The sequence below is a fragment of the Megascapheus bottae genome, chromosome 17 (assembly GCF_031878675.1).
Source record: "Megascapheus bottae isolate mThoBot1 chromosome 17, mThoBot2.hap1, whole genome shotgun sequence".
Lineage (NCBI taxonomy): Eukaryota > Metazoa > Chordata > Mammalia > Rodentia > Geomyidae > Megascapheus > Megascapheus bottae.
In genome coordinates this window covers 23,598,543-23,618,247 of record NC_143525.1, presented here as the reverse complement: position 1 = coordinate 23,618,247, position 19,705 = coordinate 23,598,543, and the positions used below count along the sequence as shown (strand labels likewise).

Genomic DNA, 19,705 nt, shown 5'->3' with positions numbered 1-19,705 from the left:
CCGGAGCCAGCTAGTAAGGGACCAGCTCTCAGTCATGTCCCTGGCCAAGAGCCCACAGGACCAGGCGCTGCTGCCATGCCACTCAGGGCCCTGCCCCACCTCCCTCCGCTGAGCCACAGCCAAGCTGTCTGTCGTGTTACGGAAGGGCCGGTGCAGGTCACTTGGAGAGATATAAATGTCCCTGCCTCTGTCACCTCCGTCTGTTTCCGTGAATATTTCCCACATGATCCTGTGCCTGGCTCCCCACTTTTCTCCATCCTTCGGGTCACACACAGGGGAGGACAGCAGGACCCACACAGCCTAGGAGACCTGGCCACAGGGACCCCAACCCAGCACCTCCTGCCCTTGAGGAGTGCAGTCTACTCCCTGCATGGCTGTGGGAAGGGATTCCCCCCTCCATTGATAAAGACTTCTCTGGGATTCCATGAGTCAAGGGATTCTCTGGTCCTATCTATTCCAGAAGACAATGACGCCATGACCTCTGACCCCTGAGCCCCACCTGACCTGCAACTGCACGGTTGGCTTCTTGATCTGATCGTCTTCTCTGATCCCCAGGTACATGATCACCAGCCTGGACCGCACCCACGCCGGCAACTACCGCTGCGTCGTGCGGAACCGGATGGGGGCCCTGCTGCAGCGGCAAACCGAAGTCCAGGTGGCCTGTGAGTCCAGCAGGGGACCCGGGGTAGAGGGGGTCTGCAGGGCCCAGGCCTGCCGGTCACACTCGGCACCCTCTTCCATTCCCTCTGTGGGCCTGTGGCAACCGGCCCTTCCTGCTTGGCCTGGCACTTGGTAGAATGAAGGTCCTGGGCAGAAGTGGGTCAAGGCCACGTCACTGACCTGTGGCTTTCACCTCTGCCAGCCCAGTGGTCCTTTGATTAAGCCAGAAACATAAGAGCTTCACATCTCTCCAAAAGAGCACAAGCCCTGCTTTCCTCTATAGATGGGGGCAGCCAGTTGCCAGTTTTTGGGCCTCAGCCCTCTTACTGGCAGGTTTACCATTCACCACCTCAGGAGGCCCTGGAACAGTAGCAGCATGGAGAACCCCGGGGTGCTGAGGGGGTGCTGGGAGACACCTTAGAAAAACAAGGTGGGGAATCCTCCCAGAAGAACCCAGGGAGAAGAGGGAAGAGGAGTAGGCCCTCACCAAGCTTTTGGAGGTGACATTTCTCTCCCCAGTGCTACCAGTACCCAGCAAGGCTTCCCCAGAGAGAGGAAGGAACATGGCTTCAGATAAAACCCAAAAGCCAGCCAGGTGCCAGTGGCTCACATCTGTAATCTTAGCAACTCAGGAGACTGAGATCTGAGGACTGTGGTTTGAAGCCAGCTAGGGCAAGAAAGGCTGTGAAACTTATTGCCCGTGAACCAGCAAAAGGGCAGAACTGGAGCTGTAGCCCAAGCCATAGTGCAGCCAGCCTTGAGAGAAAAAGCTAAGAGAGAATATGAGGCCTTGAGTTCAAGCACAAAAAGGGGAGGGAAGGGGACCTCCCCCAAACCACTCCCAGACCTGCCTCTTCCTGGAACACCTGCAGACTGCTGGAAATGACTCATTATGGGTTGTTTCATTCTGGATCTCATCAGGGGAGAGACTGGAGGATGTATTCTAAGTGGTGGGAGGGTAAGACGCCTCAGAGAACCCAGAAATCTTCCCCGGGGGAGGCCTCCCTCTCATCCCAAGCCACCAAGAGCAGCCTCCAAGCTAACACAGGGGAGGGCCTGCCATGTAGAGAGAAGGCAAAGAGAGAAATCTGAAAGAAAATCTCAAGTGAGGCAAAGCGTGTTGATGATAATTATGAAAAACAGCCATAATCAAAAGTGGGGAACAAATTGGTCCATAAATCAGCACCAAAGGCACCTCCGCTTATACCCAAAGAGCAGACAAGCCCAGAGCACAGCACTGAGTTCTGGCAGCTGAAGGATGCCTATCCGGAGCCGAGGGGTAAATGAGGCAGAGGTAGTTCATGCCTGTGATCCTAGATGCTCTGGAGGCCGAGGTCTAAGGATCATAGTTCAAAGCCAGCCTGAGCAGGCAAGTCCATGCAACTCCTACCTCCAGTTAACCAGCAAAAGGCTAGAAGTAGAGCTGTGATTCAAGTAGTAGAGCACCAGCCTTGAGCAAAAAAGCTCAGGCCCTGAGTTCAAGCCCTTGGATAGGCACACATGCGCGCGCGCACACACACACACACACATGCCTGGGGAGTTAGGGTGCTGCAGCCAGCCTCCAGAGGGGCTGGGCATACAATTATACACACACTTGTGCATGGAGGTGTAGTACAAGGAGTGTGAACATGTGGTTGGTCTGCCCCTCGGCTCAGGGAGGTGGGGGGGGACAGGGTTGCTGTATATTGTGTGGTGTGTGTGGTGAGTACACACACATGTACTCAAATGTGGATCAGTAAACTCTGCCTCCGTCCACCGCATACTTGTGGGAACATAGGTTCTAAGTATGTGCATGAACACATACAAGGGAGAAGCTGTATGTGTGTGCAAGCATGTACATGTAGATGTGCTCACATGAATGCCATAGGCATGTGTGTGAATGTGTGTGTACATATGTCAATGCATGTAAATGTGCACATGCACACCTCTGTATGGGGTCCACGTGTCTAGATCAGTATGGTCTTGATGCGCACATGTACAGCAGAGAGGGGATATGTGTGTGCGTGCGTGTGCTTGTGCATGCATGCATGTGCATAGTATGCACATATGGAACCAGAAAGTCCCTTCGGGACACACTTAGGGATGATGAGTACAAATCTGCTCCATGCCCTTGACCCACAAGAAACAAGAACTTCCTACAGCTGGTTGTCCCTGAGCTGGCAGAGGAAAGGAGAGCAGTGCCCTGGCTGAATGCTTCTCCCCATAGCTGGTCCCTCAGCCTGTACTTCCTCCCTCCACCTGCTTCTTCCTGGTATGGGTGGCAATGAACCCAGCCTCCAGCCCTGCTTCAGAGGACAGCTCATATCTCTCGAGCTGTGTGGTTCTGGACAGGTGACTTCACTTCTCTGTGCTTTCAGCACTTCGTGTGTTAGAACGGAGCACTATAGTAATTTCTGCATGGCTGGGGGAAGCACGAGTGAATCAATGACTCAGTGCCATTCCAAATGCTTCTCAGCCCAGATGATGCTTAAGAAAGAGTAAAATTCCTTCTCCTCAGCCAGGAAAGACATTCTGGAGGACATAACTATCCACCTCAGTGGACCTGTTCCCAGCCACCCCTCTGCAAGGCAGGGATGGGGTGGGGGGTGCAGGCAGATGCTGAGACGTGCAGGATGATGATGTGCACATGCTCAGTTAGGCCTCACAACCCCAAGAGGGTGGGCCTCCTTAAACCTTCCTCCCCCTGGACCCCTTCCTCCCCCTCCACCACCAAGAGCCCTGGGGCTCTGGCAGGCTTCTGCATCTGTCTGTCCATCTGTCTTCCAACACAGATGCAAGCTCCCGGCCTCTTGCTCTTCCCTCTGCCTCTCTGAATGGGAAAGGTTTTGTCCTAAGCTCCCACAAGATGGCTGATCTCTGCATCTCTCTCTAGGGGTCCTGGAGTGAGGCAGGCCCCAGCCCTGGCTCCCAACCCATCCCAAAGAGGAACTATGAATTGGGTTGCAATGACAAATTAATAAGGCAGCTGTGCTAACAACTAATGATAATGGCAAAGTCGTTAGGAAAAGATTCTTTACATGTTTTTAATTACAGCAATTAAGGGGAAGTCAATAAAACATCTCCCCTCCCCAGTCCCCTTTCTGTCCCCACATAAGGCTCTTCTTCATCATCAATTTCCCAGCCTTCAAAGGGAAGGAGGACCCAGGAGGGTCTTCACCTGGACCGCTCCCCCAGCCTTTTCTGACCTGGCTCAGACTTGGAATGGTCAAGCCCAATGCCAAACCCAGCCACATGACATCAGCTGACCGCGCAGCCTGTCCCAGAAGCCCAGCTGCTTCTACCAGCAGCTTCCCAGCTACTTGTCCAACATGGGACTGCATGCAGAGACATCATTGACTTGAGTGCTTAGGTAAATTAGTGTGATTAGCAAAGAGCTCCCCACTGCAAGCCTACTACTGCTCTCTAAGGAATGAAGTTACAAACAAACCCCAGATGGCTCTCCCCACATGGAGGACAGAAAGCTAACCATGATTCCATGAACTTATACTACATAGCATGTAACATGAGGCCCGTGAAGGAACATGTGGAGACCAATCTGAGGAGGAGAACAAGACAGGAGACCTCGTTGATACAGTAGTAGTCCAAGCCAATGAGAAAGTGTTTCAAAGGAAGGAGCATGAGCCAGTCAGATGTGGGGAGATCAAATCACAGCAGGTGAAGCTCGAGTATCATGAGGCAGAAATCATGAATGGTCAGAATAGAGCCTGGATAGAAGCTGGTGAAGGAAGAGCCAAGGAAATGCCTTTCCATGCCCACCAGAATGGCAAGCCCCAAAGAGGCTAACCAGACCATATCACTTCCCATGACTGTGTAAACTGGTATTTAAAAAAATAAAGGGATGGGGATCTAGGTGCAGTGGCTCACACCTGTAATCCTAGCTACTCAGGAGGCTGAGGTCTGAGGATCAAGGTTCAAAGCCAGCCTGGGCACAAAAGGACCTGAAACTCTTATCTCCAATTAACCTCTAGAAAATGGGAAGTGGGGCTTGGCTCAAGGGTAGGGTGGTAGCTTAGAGCTGAGGAACTCAGGGACAACTCCCAGGCCCAGGGGTAGGGCCATAGCCTTGAGGTGAAGAGCTCAAGAACAGACTCCCAGACCAAGTTCAAGCCCATGACCCACAAACAAAAGGTGGGGGGACTTGAGAAACAATTTGGCAGTCAATAAAATTGCCATGTGCATAGCCTACCCTACAATTCAAAATCCCACGCTTGCCACCAGGGTCCCCTAGCCACCAGAGTTTGTCCTCAGTGGGACTGGCGTGCCACCATCCATGAAATTCCATGCAGGTATGAAAATGAGCCAGCCAAGTGGAGCCTGTGGCCCAGAAAGCACATCTCAGTAGGGACAAACAGAAGAGCCCTGGGTATCTGGGTTTAAGCATAGCCCGTGTAACTACCAGTTGATTAGGGGTTCATCTGTGTGTGGGGAAGGAAAAAGAGAAGCAATGGAGGCTCACCCTAACAATCAGGAGAGAAATGAGCCATGTCCTTGGGGAAGGTGGTATTGGTGGGGGTGGGGTGGCAGGTATTGATGTATATCAGCGTTCTCGTTCATGAGCTGGGTGATGGGTAAGGGGTGTTCATTTTCTTCTTTAAATTATACATTTTACTGTATTTGCTTTCTGCATGCATGACAGAGTTCATGATTTTCAAATGATGTAAAAGTACACAAAAGCACTGACAAGAGTTCTGAAGTAGAAAACATACTTTACAGGACCTTTTAAGCTATAATAAAGACATCAAGAATAAGTTGCCAAGCCAGGAACTGGTGGCTCATGTCTGTAATCTTAGCTTCTCAGAATGTTGAGATTCGAAGATCATGGTTCAAAGCCAGCCTGGGCAGAAAGTCTCCATGAGGATTTTATCTCCAATTAACCGCACAAAATAACCAGAAGTGAAGCTGTGACTCAAAGTGGTAGAGAGCTAGCCTTGAGCAAAAAGAGCCTAGGAGCCAGGCATGGTGGCTCACACCTGTTATCCTAGCCACTCAGGAGGCTGAGATCTGAGGATTGCGGTTCAAAGCCAGCCTGGGTACAAAAGACTATGAGACTCTTATCTCCAATTAATCACTAGAAAATGGGAAGTGGGGTTGTGGTTCCAGGGGTAGGGTGGTAGCCTTGAGCTGAAGAGCCCAGGGACAGCACCCAGGCCCAGAGTTCAAGACCCCCCCCCCAAAAAGAGCTTAGGGATAGCACCCAGTCCCTGAATTCAAGATAGTAAGTTGTCAGGGAGTGGAGGTATGACTCAATGGCTCAAGCAATGGAGTACCTGCCTAGCAAGCTCAAAGCCCTGAGTTTGTTTGTTTGTTTGTTTAATTATTTTGTAAGAGGGCCAGGAGTTTGGCCTAGTGGTAGAGTGCTTGCATAGCATGCACGAAGACCCAGGTTCAATTCCTTGGTACCACATACTTGGAAAAAAGCCAGAAGTGGTGCTGAGGCTCAAGTGGTAGAGTTCTAGCCTTGAGAAAAAAACAAATCCAAGGACAGTGCATAGGCCCTGAGCTTAAGCCCAGGACTGGCAAAAAACAAAAGCAAACAAACAAAAATTATTTTGTAAGAGCCATTAGGCTCTTTGTTTTTGTTTGTTTGTTTGTTATGCCAGTCCTGGGCTTGAGCTCAGGGCCTGAGCACTGTCTTTGGGCTTTCTCAAGGCTAAAGTTCTACCACTTGAGCCTCAGTACCACTTCCAGCTTTTTTTCTATGTATGTGGAATCGAACCCCGGTCTTCATGCATGCTAGGCAAGCACTCTACCACTAGGCCAAACTCTCAGCCCCAAAGCCCTGTGTTTTATTCCCAGCACTGCCTCCAAAAAGGAATACATTTTAGGCTGCACTGAGCTGTGTGCCAGGCAGAACATGTTAATGAAGGTTGAAGCTCTCTATAGGGCATACCCTGGCATGAGGTCACTGGGCCCCAGCCTCTGTCCCCTTCCTCCCTCCAGCTGCCCCCTTCCCCAGCCCTGGCTGGCTAGAATGACTCAATTTTAGCAGACTCTCCATCCCAGGGTGGACCCACACATGGCTCCTTAGAATGTGTGCGCAGGCAGCCATTGCCTGCTTGGAGAGGGCTCTGTTACTGGGGTCACTCAGAGGTAAGAGTAGAATGGAAAGAGTAAGTTGGCCCCTTCCTTCTCAGCAGTTGGCACCGATGCCCCTGAATATTTTCTTGTGGGTTCATTTGCCTCATGCCTGCATCCCCAGCCAGATTAATCTCCCTACACCTGCCTTGGGCATTACCACACTGCATGCCTGACCCATAGTAGGGCTCCATAAAGAGCTGTTGAATTGAGACGGACCCTTCTGTACGCAGAACAAGGGGCCAGGTGTCTGGGGAGGTGGTGGTGGGGATTTGCTCAGGGACAAAGCAAGGAGAAGAAAACTACTTCTCCAAGCTTAGATCCAGTGGGAGGAATTAATAAAGAGACATGGCTATGGTTCATGAACAGGAGCAGAGAGAGTTTGGAGGGCGATGCCTTGGGTCTACTCCTGACTGCCTCAACATGGCCCAGACGTTTTATCACCATGAGTCTCCATCTCCTCACCGACCAAATAGAGCTAATAAAATGAGGGAAAGAGAGGCAAAAGAAACACCATTACCATGAAATTGCTTTAAATTGTTTAAATATATCTTCGGAATTCTGTGGTTTTGTTTTTTCAAAATAGATAAAAATTACCGTAACAACTGAAACCAGTGTGATTTATTTATGCAATTCTTTATAGACAGAACCAAGCACAAGAAATTAATAAACAACTAAGAATGTGTATTTATTAAAATTGAGCTTGTCATGTTATTGGAGGATTAAATGCGCAAAGTCTGTCTAGAGAGAAGGTAAGAGCTTGACAAGTCTGGTTTGGAATTCTATTTGGATAGTTAGACATCATCTTTGTTGAAGGGGTAATGCTTAAACTAAACTATGAAAAATGTATAAAATCCCAGAATTTTAATGCTGAAAATATGAGACATATTTCTTTAGCACGTGCCTACGTGTTCTCCCAGCTTCTATGGCTGTGTAATAAATTACCCCCAGATGCAATCCTGTTATGCTCCCCAAGTCTGTGACTCTAAAATGTGGACAGGACACAATGGGGACAGCCAGGGTCTACTCCACAGTGACAGAGATCTCAATGGAAGACATGAGGATGTGCCCAAAACCACCTGGAGATCTAGTGTGGACTCTGGTGGTCACCTGAGGCCCTCTCTGTGTGGACCATCCCCATGTTGCCTTGAGAATGAGTTGAGCTTCCTTACAACATGGCAGCTGGGTTCCAAGAGAGTGGCTGGAGAGTGGGAGCCAGTGGAAGCTGGATTCTTGGATGACCTAGCTTTGAAAGTCACATAGCACTGCTTCCAGCATATTCTATTGTTGGAGTAGACATACTTCCCCTTCCCCCAACAGATTCAAGGAGAGAATGTAAGTGGGAGAAGTGTAAATTATATTGTAAGAAAAATGTGGAGGAAGGAGTATAAATATTGATGTACCCAAGATATTGCTTGGCAACAAACAAAATATCTCCTATAATCCTGTAATCTTATAATCCTCAGTACCATCCATGATAAAGGCCCTCTTTTCAATTGTTAATTGTAGAACAGAGTAAATGAAGGTTCAACACAGTCCCAAGTTTTGCCAAGTGTCACACACAGCAAATGAACAACAGAGCTAGGATTTGAATGCAGGTCTCCAAGCCTCCGAAGCTACCACTAACATTCTATCAGATTTAGAACAAAGATGCCAACAGTAGATGGTTAGCTTTTGTCATGTTTTAACAGCACTGAGGTTTGAACTCAGGGTATCACACTTTCTAGGCCAGGTACTCTATGACTGAGCAATGCCTCCAGCCCTTTTTTTTGGTTTATTTGCACTGGTTATTTTTTTACATAGAGACTCACTTCTGGGCTACAGTCTGCCTGTTTTAGACTTACCATTGTAGCTAGAATTACAGGCATGTGTCACCATGCCTTGGCTAAGGTAAGAAGGGGAATGTGTCTTGAATTTTTCTTCACAGGCTGCCCTAGAGCCTCAATCCACCAAATCTCAGCCTTCCAAATAGCTGGGATTACAGACATGAGCCACCAGCACCCAGCCAGATGGTGGATTGGTTGGGCCTCAAGGCTTACCTGCTTTGGCATGCCAAAGCAGAGTTGTAGGGCAGGGAAGGAAGAGGGGCAGTCAGACTCCAGAGTTCAAGATTCAAGTTCAAATCCTGGATTTGTTCCTTCCTAGAGTAAGTTAATTAACCTGTCTGAGCCTGTTTTAACAGGTTTTCTTCCCACCCACGCCCCCCCGCCCCCCGCCCCTCGCCCCTCGCATTGTGAAATAATGATCAGCCTCGCTTGGCTGTTGGATAAATCAATTGAGTCCAAGGATACATGGCTATAAATGGATCTAAAACCCCAACACCTGAGGAGAGTGTGTCTCCAGGATGGATTAGAGGATGGGGGGGCAGACAGGCTTATGTGAGTTACTACAAACACCATGGCCCCTTGTGTGGGGCCACAGTCATCCCGTCTGCCATCTTATCCTCCTGTCACTACCCTGAAGTTCCTGAGTCTGGCCCCTGACCCCTTTGTCTCCTCTCCCTGCAGACATGGGGAGCTTTGAGGAGGGTGAGAAACATCAGAGCGTCTCCCATGGAGAGGCAGCTGTCATCCGAGCCCCACGCATCTCCAGCTTCCCCAGGCCACAGGTGACCTGGTTCCGAGATGGCCGGAAGATCCCACCCAGCAGCCGCATGTGAGTCCCATTTTGGAGGGGGGGGTGAGGGGCTGGGGGGACTGGAGGGAAGCTAATCCTGGGGAGAGAGGGAGGGTAACAAGAAATAGGCCAGAAAAAAGTCCCTCAAATGTAGAGGCAAGCCCTCAGCATTTCTGGGACACAGCCATTTGGGGACCTCCCAGATCACCACAGAAGTTTGTTTTATGAGGGACTTTCCTGGAATGTGCGTGCAAGGACTTGGACTCACAGAGAATAGTGTGGCTTACACACTCCGCTGTCTCCAAAAACACTTGAAGCCCAGAACAGACACAAACAAAGGCCCCTATCCACATGGCCACCGGCCCAGGAGCCAGGCCAGCAGCGCCAGCGGCAGTGTTTGCCTTGAGAGGTGTGGCTGAGGGTGAGCTGGAGTGGGAGGCTGTGGGTGTGTTGGCTTTCAGGAGTAGGTGTAGCCCAGGGGCGAGGGGCAAACACACAGCCTTTTCAGTGGGCACAAGGACCCTTCTGTGTGGCCCTGGTGGCGGTTATGGCAGCCTGAATCATGGACAGGAAAGGCAGAGCCAACACCCATCATCTCCACAGAGGCCCATGCTCCAGCAGGCATCCACCCTCTGCTCCAGATCCTGGTCAGGCCCATAGTGAGTCCCAGCTTTCCTAAGCCCTCCCCCAACCTCAGCTCTCTTCCAATCGGCTCAGCCTCCCGAAGTTTAACTACTTTGCCAAATCTCAGAGAGCTGCCAGGTGGTGGAGCTGGTGCCAGCCGTGTCAACTCCAGAGTCAGGGTGGAAGGAATCCTCACCTTGCATGGAACCCGCCTTTGAACAGGCACCCGGGCACAAAAAGACTGCGCTCCAGAGCTGACTCTGGTGCCATGAGTCGCCACCTGGATACCTGTGGAACTCATGTGGGAGCCTCAAAATATATTCGTCTCACCTGAGGCAATCTGAAATGGGGTGGATATTTGGGAATCAGAAATTTTGACAGCTTCCCTAGATGATTCTAACACACTGCCAGAAGTAAGACCCATTTGTAGCATGTATCAGTACCACAATTCCAGCACGGCTGTGTAATAAAACATCCCAAAGGCCCAATATAATGAGCATGTACTGTTTCTTTGGAGATGTTTGTGTTTTAGGCAGGGATGAACAAGGTCCTTCTGGCATTGACTGGGTTCTCTCTACTCTGGGGTCGGCTGTCTACTGACAGGTATAGAACTATATCATCCTACAGGTGACCTGGCTGAGCTGTGCCTGCCTTGTCCTCCCTTCCTGCTAGCTCTGGCATATTCTCAGTTGCAGAAGGTATTTCACACCTTTGCTCCTAGCCCATTGGTTGAAGAAAGGGCATGGCTGAGCTCAGAGGCAGGAACTCTAGTATCCTCACTCTGTGCTCTGTGTGTGTGTGTGTGTGTGTGTGTGTGTGTGTGTGTGTGTGTGTGTGTGTCAGGACCACAAAGGGGAGTGAGGAGCGGGGACAGTTACCCAGGTTACCAGATGATTCTTGCCCTGTGAGTCAGAGCAGACTCCTTTAGTCTTCCCTAAGGCTCAATAAAATCAGAAGGATGGTTTACACTTCAGTGGAGATTGAGATTATGTTGTAGCTGGAAACACTCTGCCACACAGGTTCTGGGTCAGGTAAATGAGCTCCAACCTCATCCCAACCCCCTTTCTGAGGTTATCTCCTGTACTCCAGGTGTACCATATCATACAGCTGAAGGCCTCTTGCAAGCCAATTGGTAGCAACTCAGAGTTAGAAAGGATTCTGAGGCTCTACCCAGACTCATGGGAAAGAAGAGCATCATGATTGATTAGCAATGTCTGTCCTGGCTACAGGTGGGGTGGGGAAGACATGTGAACACGTAATATGTCTGCCATGCTAGAGCCTCACTCCTAACCCCTTCCACCTTCCTGCACACCCCAACTCACTCATGCCAACACCTGTGTGGGAAGCCACAGAGTGTGGCCCTAGCTGCTGTATCACCCACCTGGGGCAAGCAGTCCCATGTGTGAATCCACCCTCTGCTGCTGTTGCTGCTAACACCATATCATGGTCTGAGTTGTATAGGGAAGAGGCTCTTTCTGGCTCCTGGTTCTGGAGGTCCAAGGGCAAAGGGCAACATTTGGTGACTTGTGTCTGTGTCAGAGTTGGGACTTAAACTCAGTTCTTGGGCGCCATCTTACTTCTATTGTGCAAGGCTAGAACCCTATCACTTGAACCATACTGCCACTTCCAGCTTTTTGGTGGTTATTAAAAAAAAAATTCTCACAGACTTTCCCGCTTGAGGATGGCTTCTAGTCACAATCCTCAGATATCAGCCTCCTGAGCAGCTGGGACTACAGGTGTGAGCCACTAGCACCTGGCTGGTAACCACCTCCTTCAGAGCACGAATGGAGAAAGACATGGAGAGCATATGTGTACTGGTGTCTTCTGTGTCTCTTTCTCTTCTTAGGAAGCCACCAGGGTTCGATCCTGGGGCCTCTCCCTCCTCCCTCCTCTGTGATTATTCGGCCCCCAAAGGCCCCACCTCTGAAGCTCACTCTTAATACCTCATATTGAAGGTTACATTTTGGGATGTGAACAGAGTCAATCAGATTCCACTGAGGTCCTATCACACACACTGTGGCGCATGGACCCCACCCCCAGGGCCAGGCACCACCTCGTGGGTATCCTGGGCACAGCAGGGAGTTTTCTTAGGGCTCACCTACCCTCCAGCCTCAGCTGTTTCTCCCAACCCCACAGCTGTGGCATGTCCCTGGGGAGCAAAGTCTGCTCTGGTTAAGAACCACTGGTCTGGAAAGATCAACCATAATATAACTAAAGACGAGAATGGGTTTAGAGAGCCTTCCTGGTTAAGAGGGAAAGAATTGGAGAGTTCTTTGGGTTCTTCTCTGGAAACCTAAGATAGGAAGTGAACTAGAGAGAGAGGGTCATGAGGCTGTCAGCCCTGTCCCTACAATACTGAGGCAGTGGACATGATGAGCGAAGCAAGGACCTGTAAGATGTCCAAGTCCCACTACCCATAGCTGCCCTCCATCTTGCACCCTGGTGCCAGGGAGAGGGGAGCCATAGTGGCCTGTTGCACTATCCTAGATCAAATGGGGCAGAACCAGAAACAGCAGCCACAGTGACTCCCTCAAGCTCATTGTCAGGCAGGAAGAAATCACAGCCAGCTTGATCCTTCACCTTTCACCGTTCACCCATGCACAGATGAGAGACTGAGGCCCAGTCAGGAGCATATACAAGACCATCAGAGGCTGAGCCCATTCCGGACCTCCAACCACCCTACACACTCCAAGGACCCCTCTTCCCCTACCCCTTAGCCTCTCCCAAAAGCTCTCCCTAAGAGGAAGGCTCTGGGAGAGACTCATGGGTGTGATGGCCACCTTCTTGGTCCCATCCTTCGAAGTATTTTAGCCTGGCTCTGGCCCTGTCACCTCATTATCTGGAAAACAAGAAAGAGGGGAAGAAAAAAGGAAGGGAGGGAAGAAGGAAGGAAGGATAGACAGAAGGAAGAAAGGGAGGGAGGGAGGGAGGGAGGAAGGAAGGAAGGAAGGAAGGAAGGAAGGAAGGAAGGATTTCCAGGAGAAAGCCGAAAGGAGCATCATTAGGGCTCCTAAGCACTGGGGCTGGGGGCCTTGCCTCACTCCTAGCTCTGCTGATGGTGAGTCTGGGTGTGTGAGCCCCCCCATCCCACCCCTACTGCCCAGGCCAGGAGTGGGAGAGCCAGCACGGCCAGGCTGGGAGAGTGCTGGGCTGGAGAGCCATTAGCGCGCATGTTTATTGGAGAGCCCGTTTAAAACTCTGTAACATTCACCTAATGGGAAAATTTGAAAAGAATTCAACTGGATTCGTCCTTGTTAAACTAACATTAAGGATGTTTAACAGCTGTCTCCAGCACCAGTGCATTACAACCCGGAGATAGACTTGGCAAACTAATGATTTTGTTTGTCATTGGAAGAATGGGTGGAAGCAGCCAGGCAGCGCCTGCTCATGTGGGCAGAGCGTTCAGAGCTCATGTCACCCACATTTAAGGGGGACCCAGCTGCCCATGCCTTTCTCTGCAGACCTGGTCTATTGGAGGGGCTGGATGTCAGAAGGCCAGGCAGAAGAACGGGCCCAGGGCATCATGACAGTTAATGAGCCTCGGGGCAGGGGAAGCTGCCCCACCCACACCCCGTGCCAAGGAGAGGCTTGAGCAGGTTTAGGATTGGGGTTAAGACCCTAATGCTGGAATGGTCCTGCTCATTTCTTTGATGTGTATGGGAATGTGGAACTGGAACCCACAGCCAGGTGCATCGTGGGCAGCCACTCCCCCCCACAGCCCATCCTGCCTTATCCTGCATGCTTGCAATTCAGAAACCCACACAAAGCCATAAAGGCCCTGAATTCCACAGCACCTTCTAAAAAGGGACCCTAGGCCAGCACTGGAGCAGGGGCTTGGGAAGCCTCGTAAGAATTGTCTTGATCTCCAGCTGGGAGTGCGCCATGGCTGGGATTGAGACGCTGTGAGGTTGGGGTACAGGCGGCCCTCCATTTTTCCCATCTGTCAGGACATAGGTGGAGGTGGTATGGTCAGGTCACCTGTTCCCCTTTTCCAGGTCCCTAGTCACAATCCCCTGCAGGCTGGAGGCTAGAGGCTCCCTCCGGGCCCCTGTCCAAGGACTCCTTTCCCTCTTCGCAGAGCCATCACTCTGGAGAACACACTTGTCATCCTGTCCACCGTGGCTCCCGACGCAGGCCGATACTACGTGCAGGCCGTTAACGACAAGAACGGAGACAACAAGACAAGCCAGCCCATGACTCTCGCTGTGGAGAGTGAGTAAGCCCAGGGCCTGGCTGTCACCAAGCAAGTCATTAAATCTAGGGAATGGGGCTCTGGAGGGCCATTGGGAAGATGGAGTGGTGGGGACCTGGAGGAGGAACGGGGCTAGAGGTACCAGCCACTGCCAGGGCAGACAGGAAGAGCTGAGCTCTGGACGCTGCTCATCCCGTACCAGAAGTCAGGGTGTGGGGGTGTTCAACTTGGCTGTAAGCAAGACCACCAGCAAGTGTGAGTCAGTGTGTGTATGTGTGTGTGCATGTGGATTCCAGTCACCCCCAGGCTCGGCTGTGAGCACTCCAGGGCATTAATAGAAACTCCTTTTTCTAAAGAAATACAGTAACTGCCTCTGCTCAGCTGGTAGATAAACACTGTTTCCACTTGGAGCAAAGGAAGTCAGTCCCCAGGAGAGACGCACACAGGCTCTCCCCAGGCCCCCAAAGCCGCCCATCCTCAGAGCTCCGACCGCCCCAGGAGAGAGAAGCTTAGGAGCTGAACCCAGGGAAAGGCAGATAAAAGAAGGCCTGCTGCAATGACCTTTGGCAAAGAGATACCCCCATGGTCCCTGGCCTGCTTCTCCAGGGAGGACTGAAGGACCGGCCCTTCCCCCAGGCCCGCTGTAATCCCCAGGCCAGGAGAAGGCAAGGCAGGTGGCCTGAGTGCAGCTCAGGCTGTGAATCATGTACACTGGGCCAGACCAGCATTTCTAGGAAGGGGCAAGGGTGGAAGGGGGCGGAAAAGATGTTCATCTCCTCTCTCCACATCTGTCCCCTTCCAGCTCCCAAAGCAAGTCTCATTTATCATTTCTAGTCACCCTAGCACATGCTTACAAGGTGAGGCGTTCTTATACTGGTCCCCAAATCCCAGCCTCTCTGCCAATGTCCAGGTGCCCAAAGCCTCCTCAACCCCACCAGCCCCATACCTGGGCCTTCTGAGCCCAGCTTTCTTCCTCAGGGTGGGCACTCCATCCTTTCTGACCTTTGGATGGTGAGTTGGAGATAGAGTCTCACAGACTTCTTTGCCCAGGCTTTGGTTCATGATCCTCAGATCTCAGCCTCCCTCCATAGTTAGGATTACAAGTGTGAGGCACCAGTGCCTGGCAAGAAATATTAATTTTTTTCAGAAAGCAAGTATTTTTCAATGACACTGATCTCATGGAGTCCCATCATGTCCTTCTTTCTTTTTTCATTAGACAGGGTCTTCCTATGTAGCCCAGGCTGGCCCCAAACTTATAATCCTCCTGCCTCCATTCCCCAAATATAAACCCAGTCCTTTTTATTTTTATTTTATTTTATTTATCTATTTATTTTGCTGATCCCAGGGACTTAACTCAGGGTCTCAGCACCATCCTTGGGCTTTCTTCAAGGCCAGTACTCTACCATTTGAGCTACAGCACCACCTCTGGCTTTTCTGTGTATGCGGTACCAAGGAATGAAATGCCAATCTTTGCGTATGCTAAGCATGTACTCTACCACTAGGCCAAACTCCTGGCCCACCCAGTCCTTTTTAAAGAGGCCATATCAATAATGCAGAATTGTTTATGGCCCAAATAAAGCCAGGCATGGGTCTTGTGTGACTCAGTTTACCCCAAGACCCCATGATCAGGGTTTGTCCCGGGTAGCCTCCGGTATCTGGCTCTCCAGGGCAATTATTGCTGCCTTCTCCATCCCAGACCATCTCACTCCTCTAGCTAGCCCCAGGGAATCTAGACAGGATCCTGCCTGCCCGCCCCCACTCTGTCTACCCCAGCCCCCTGCCTCTCCAACCCCAGCACCTCCTCAACTCCTGCGGCAGCACGATGATTTTTCTGCCGCCTCAAGAGCAGAATCAACTGATTTTTAGTTAATTTCCCCTCCCACAAGTGATTGCACTTCAAAACCTGGCTCCTGGTGCTGACACAAACTCCCCCCCCATACACACCACCTGTCTGTCTGCCAACCAACTTATATGAAGAGCAACTGCTACTTCACCCCTGCCAGCTCTGGTGCCCTCGGTTAACCCTCTCCTCTCATTCCTTCCCTCCCCACCCTTCCACCTGCCCAGTGTGTTCAGGTCAGGACAGATCAGAGCAGCAGCAGTCCCAGGGAGACCTCTACTTCTTGGAGAAGAGGACTAGAGAGGTAATCCCAGGGTTTCCCCCAAAACTGGCGGTGTCCTATATGGGGTGCACACAATTTGAGGTTCAGAGCTGTACTAACTTAGGGATTGCATGAGCCACTGGCACAATTGTAAATTTTCTAGTCACCCCATTTTTTTAACAAAGTTAAAAAAAAAAGAAAGAGGTAAAATTCATTTCACTAATATATTTTTTATTTTATCCAATGAATTCGAAATAGCCATTCGGCATACCCACATTGTCAGAAATATTAATGGGATATTTCATACCAGGTTTCCTTGGCATACAGAAGTCTTTGGAATCTGGTGTGTTTCTGATACCTACAGAACATCTCAATTTAGATGCAGGATTTTCATCTGGAATACGTGAGCTGTATTTAGATTTCATAAAAATTTATAGCTGAAAAGGTAGGCACTTTATGCCCAAGGTGTTAAAAAGCATTCTAATAACTGAATTGGGGATCTGGGTTGTTTTTTTTAATTAAATGTAAATTAGTTAAAATTAAATCTCATTAAATCAAAGGGGCACAGCCACAGTTCAGGAGCTCCTTGGGCCCAGGTGGCTGGTAGCCTGGCATTGAATGGAGTCAGGGCAGCTGGGAGATGGATGTCCCCACAAGCCTGTCTTGGGAGGGGCACTCACAGCACTGGCCTCACTCACCTGAGGCCAGGTGAGCCCCACGCTCTCCAGCCCAGGCTTCTTCATGGGACTCAATGCCTAGGGTAGGGGTAGGATGGGGCTCAGGAGAATGGATTAATGTCCACCCTGTGCAGAAGGCCCCATCTTCATCCTTCCAGCCCAGGGCCCAGGCCCTGTCGGCTTTCCAGAAGACACCTCTTCCTTGCTTGTGTTACCTGTGAGCTTAGCTTTAGCCTCCTCTCCCCTACCATATTGAGTGACCTTCTCCTAAGTGTTAGGTCTTAGCCTCCAGCTCCCTGCAAGATTATCTGCAGGCACATGCCCTGGGTTCTGATGAGACCTCACCCTACTCAGGCCCAGGAGGTTTTCTGGCCATCCTGGCCTCTCCAGTGGGAAGGAAGGCCACCCCCACATGGGCCTCCATCTAGCCACACTGGGTGCCTTGCTGTTCCACAGCTCCCAATAGAGGGAGGAGACTTAGCATGGGGCTCCCTGGCCAGAAAGCCAGACATGTAGGCCTATGTTACAGAGGGGAGGACACCGTCCACTGCCACCCCGACCTCCACCTCTGCCTCCCTGGCCTCACACCTTCAGCCTCTACTCTGAAGACTCTGATGCTGAACAGTACCCTGCACCCTGTGCTCTGGTCTCCTCTCTGCAGCAGTCCTCAGAGGACTAGATATTATCCACGCTGTAGGGATTGCAAAGGCCGAGGAGTGGCTTTCAGGGCTGGGAGCTCATGCCTGTAATCCTAGCTACTCATGAGGCTGAGATCTCAGGATTGAAGCCAGCCTGAGCAGACAAATCTTAAAGACCCTTATCCCTAATCCATGAGCAAAAAGCCTAAAGTAGATCTGTAGCTCAAGTGGTAGAGTGTCATCCTTCAATGGAAAAAGTAAGTGGGAATGTGAGGCCCCAGAGTTTAAGACCCAGAAATGGCACCAAAATATAAAAGCAAACAAACAAAACAAAGAGGGGGTGGAACCCAGAGTTATCTTACCACATCAACTACCACACTCAGGCTTAGGAGAGCCAAGAGCTGGCCTCTCCCTGTCTTGTCACTGACAGAAAAAGTCCACTCAATGTCCCTGTCCATGTCTCAGGAGCTCTGGGATCCATCACTGGGCCCCAGGTGGTGGAGACAGCTCTCTCCAGCCCCCGCAGACAGCCCCCAAGGAGGCAAACTGTGATTTATTGAGCACCTACTATGTGCTGTACACTTAGCACTCACCCCAAACCAGCTGAGCTGCCCTAACTGGGCTCTCCTTCCCTACCTCCTGAGTCCTTAAATCATTAAAGGTGTGAGCATTAGTGGAACTTCCTCCACCTTGAACACCTGCCATCTTGGTGAAAGAGGGGGTAAGAAACCCCAATTCCTCTCCCATACCAAGCACCCAGGAAAGATTTGCTAAACAAGGGACTGAATCCACATCGTGCTGCATAGCTCTGTGTGTGTGTGTGTGTGTGTGTGCATCAGTGTGGCTAGGATTACAGATATGGACCACAGGCATCCTGGCTCATTCTGGACCTGAGAAAACAGACACAGTAGAATGAAGTAGTCTCTCCCAGTTCACCCACCCTTGCCCCCTAGGACATAGAGGACAGAGAGAACCTGGGCTTTCCTAAACCCCAGAGTCTCCCTCCCTAGATGCAGATTCCCAGCCACTGTGTCCCCACCTACCCACCACCCCCAGCCCTGCATATGGGCCCCTGGAACTGACCCAGGAGATTCTGAGCAGGTGTCCCTCTCCCCTCTGTGCTATCCTGAACAGGTGACGCAGCCAGAATCCTGGGGACAGCCCCCATCCCTTCATCTCTGCCCACCTGCATCCAGGGACAGCTGTTTAGCTGGTGGAGCGGAGCGCGTTCTGGCTCAGGCTCTGTCTATCTCCCCATTAATCTGGCCCATGGTACCTGAGCGACCGGCATGTAATAAACAACTTAGAGCACAGTTTTATGGGTGCAGCTATATCAGCAGCTTTCAATCCGATCGCTCTTTATGGCACCTACATGAGGCTTTATATTGTTGCAATTATTCTACTTTATATGCTTCCTTTCTTGGCCCCTTCATTTTACTTTATTTTTACATTTTATTCCCATTCTTCCTGAGCCCTTTCTTAACAATGCCTGGAGTCCAGCTAAGAAACATGTCCAGGAGTGACTAGGGTGGCATAGAGGGGTCATGGGGCTATAGCCAGCCTGCTCCCTGGCCCACCGAGAGGACATCTCATTGCTGTTACCCCACTGGCCTCCAGGATCACTGGGAAAGTGGCCAACTGGAGAGACTGGTCATGAGAGGAAAAAGTCCTTGTAGGTTATATTTTTGCAAGCCATGGAGCAACTGAACAGAGAATATCGAAATTTCTGCCAATACTGGATTTCCATGGCGGTTGCAAAGATAAGAACCTGCTGCCTCTTAGAGAATACAAGAATGGGCTGTATGCTGGTGGCTCGCACTTGTAATCCTAGCAACTCAGGAAGCTGAGATCTGAGGATCACAGTTCAAAGCCAACCAACCCACACAGGAAAATCTATGAGACTCTTATCTCCAGTTCACCACCAAGAAGCCAGAAATGGAGCTGCAGCTGAGTGGAAGAATGCTAACCTTGAGCAAGAAAGCTCAGGGAGAGTGTCGGACCCTGAGTTCAAGCCTCAGGACCAGCATAAAGGACATGCCAACACCTCAGTGTGAGCAGCCCAGGAGCTCCCTTCCTCCTTCCTTTCTTCTTTCCTTTCTTCCTTCTCCTTCTTTCCTTCCT

General features: G+C 50.8%; 1 protein-coding gene across 2 annotated transcripts in view; it reads left to right on the top strand.

Moving 5' to 3' along the window:
* The first annotated feature begins 555 nt into the window (after window positions 1-555).
* Sdk2 (sidekick cell adhesion molecule 2) overlaps window positions 556-19,705 on the top strand; it is a 98,068-nt gene continuing 78,918 nt past the window's right edge. For both annotated transcript variants that reach the window (XM_090350214.1, XM_090350213.1), the window contains exons 1-3: window positions 556-662; window positions 9,243-9,390; window positions 14,054-14,187. In XM_090350214.1, coding sequence (XP_090206340.1) covers window positions 560-662; window positions 9,243-9,390; window positions 14,054-14,187 — 385 coding nt within the window. In that variant the 5' untranslated portion in view covers window positions 556-559. The remainder of the gene's footprint in view (window positions 663-9,242; window positions 9,391-14,053; window positions 14,188-19,705) is intronic.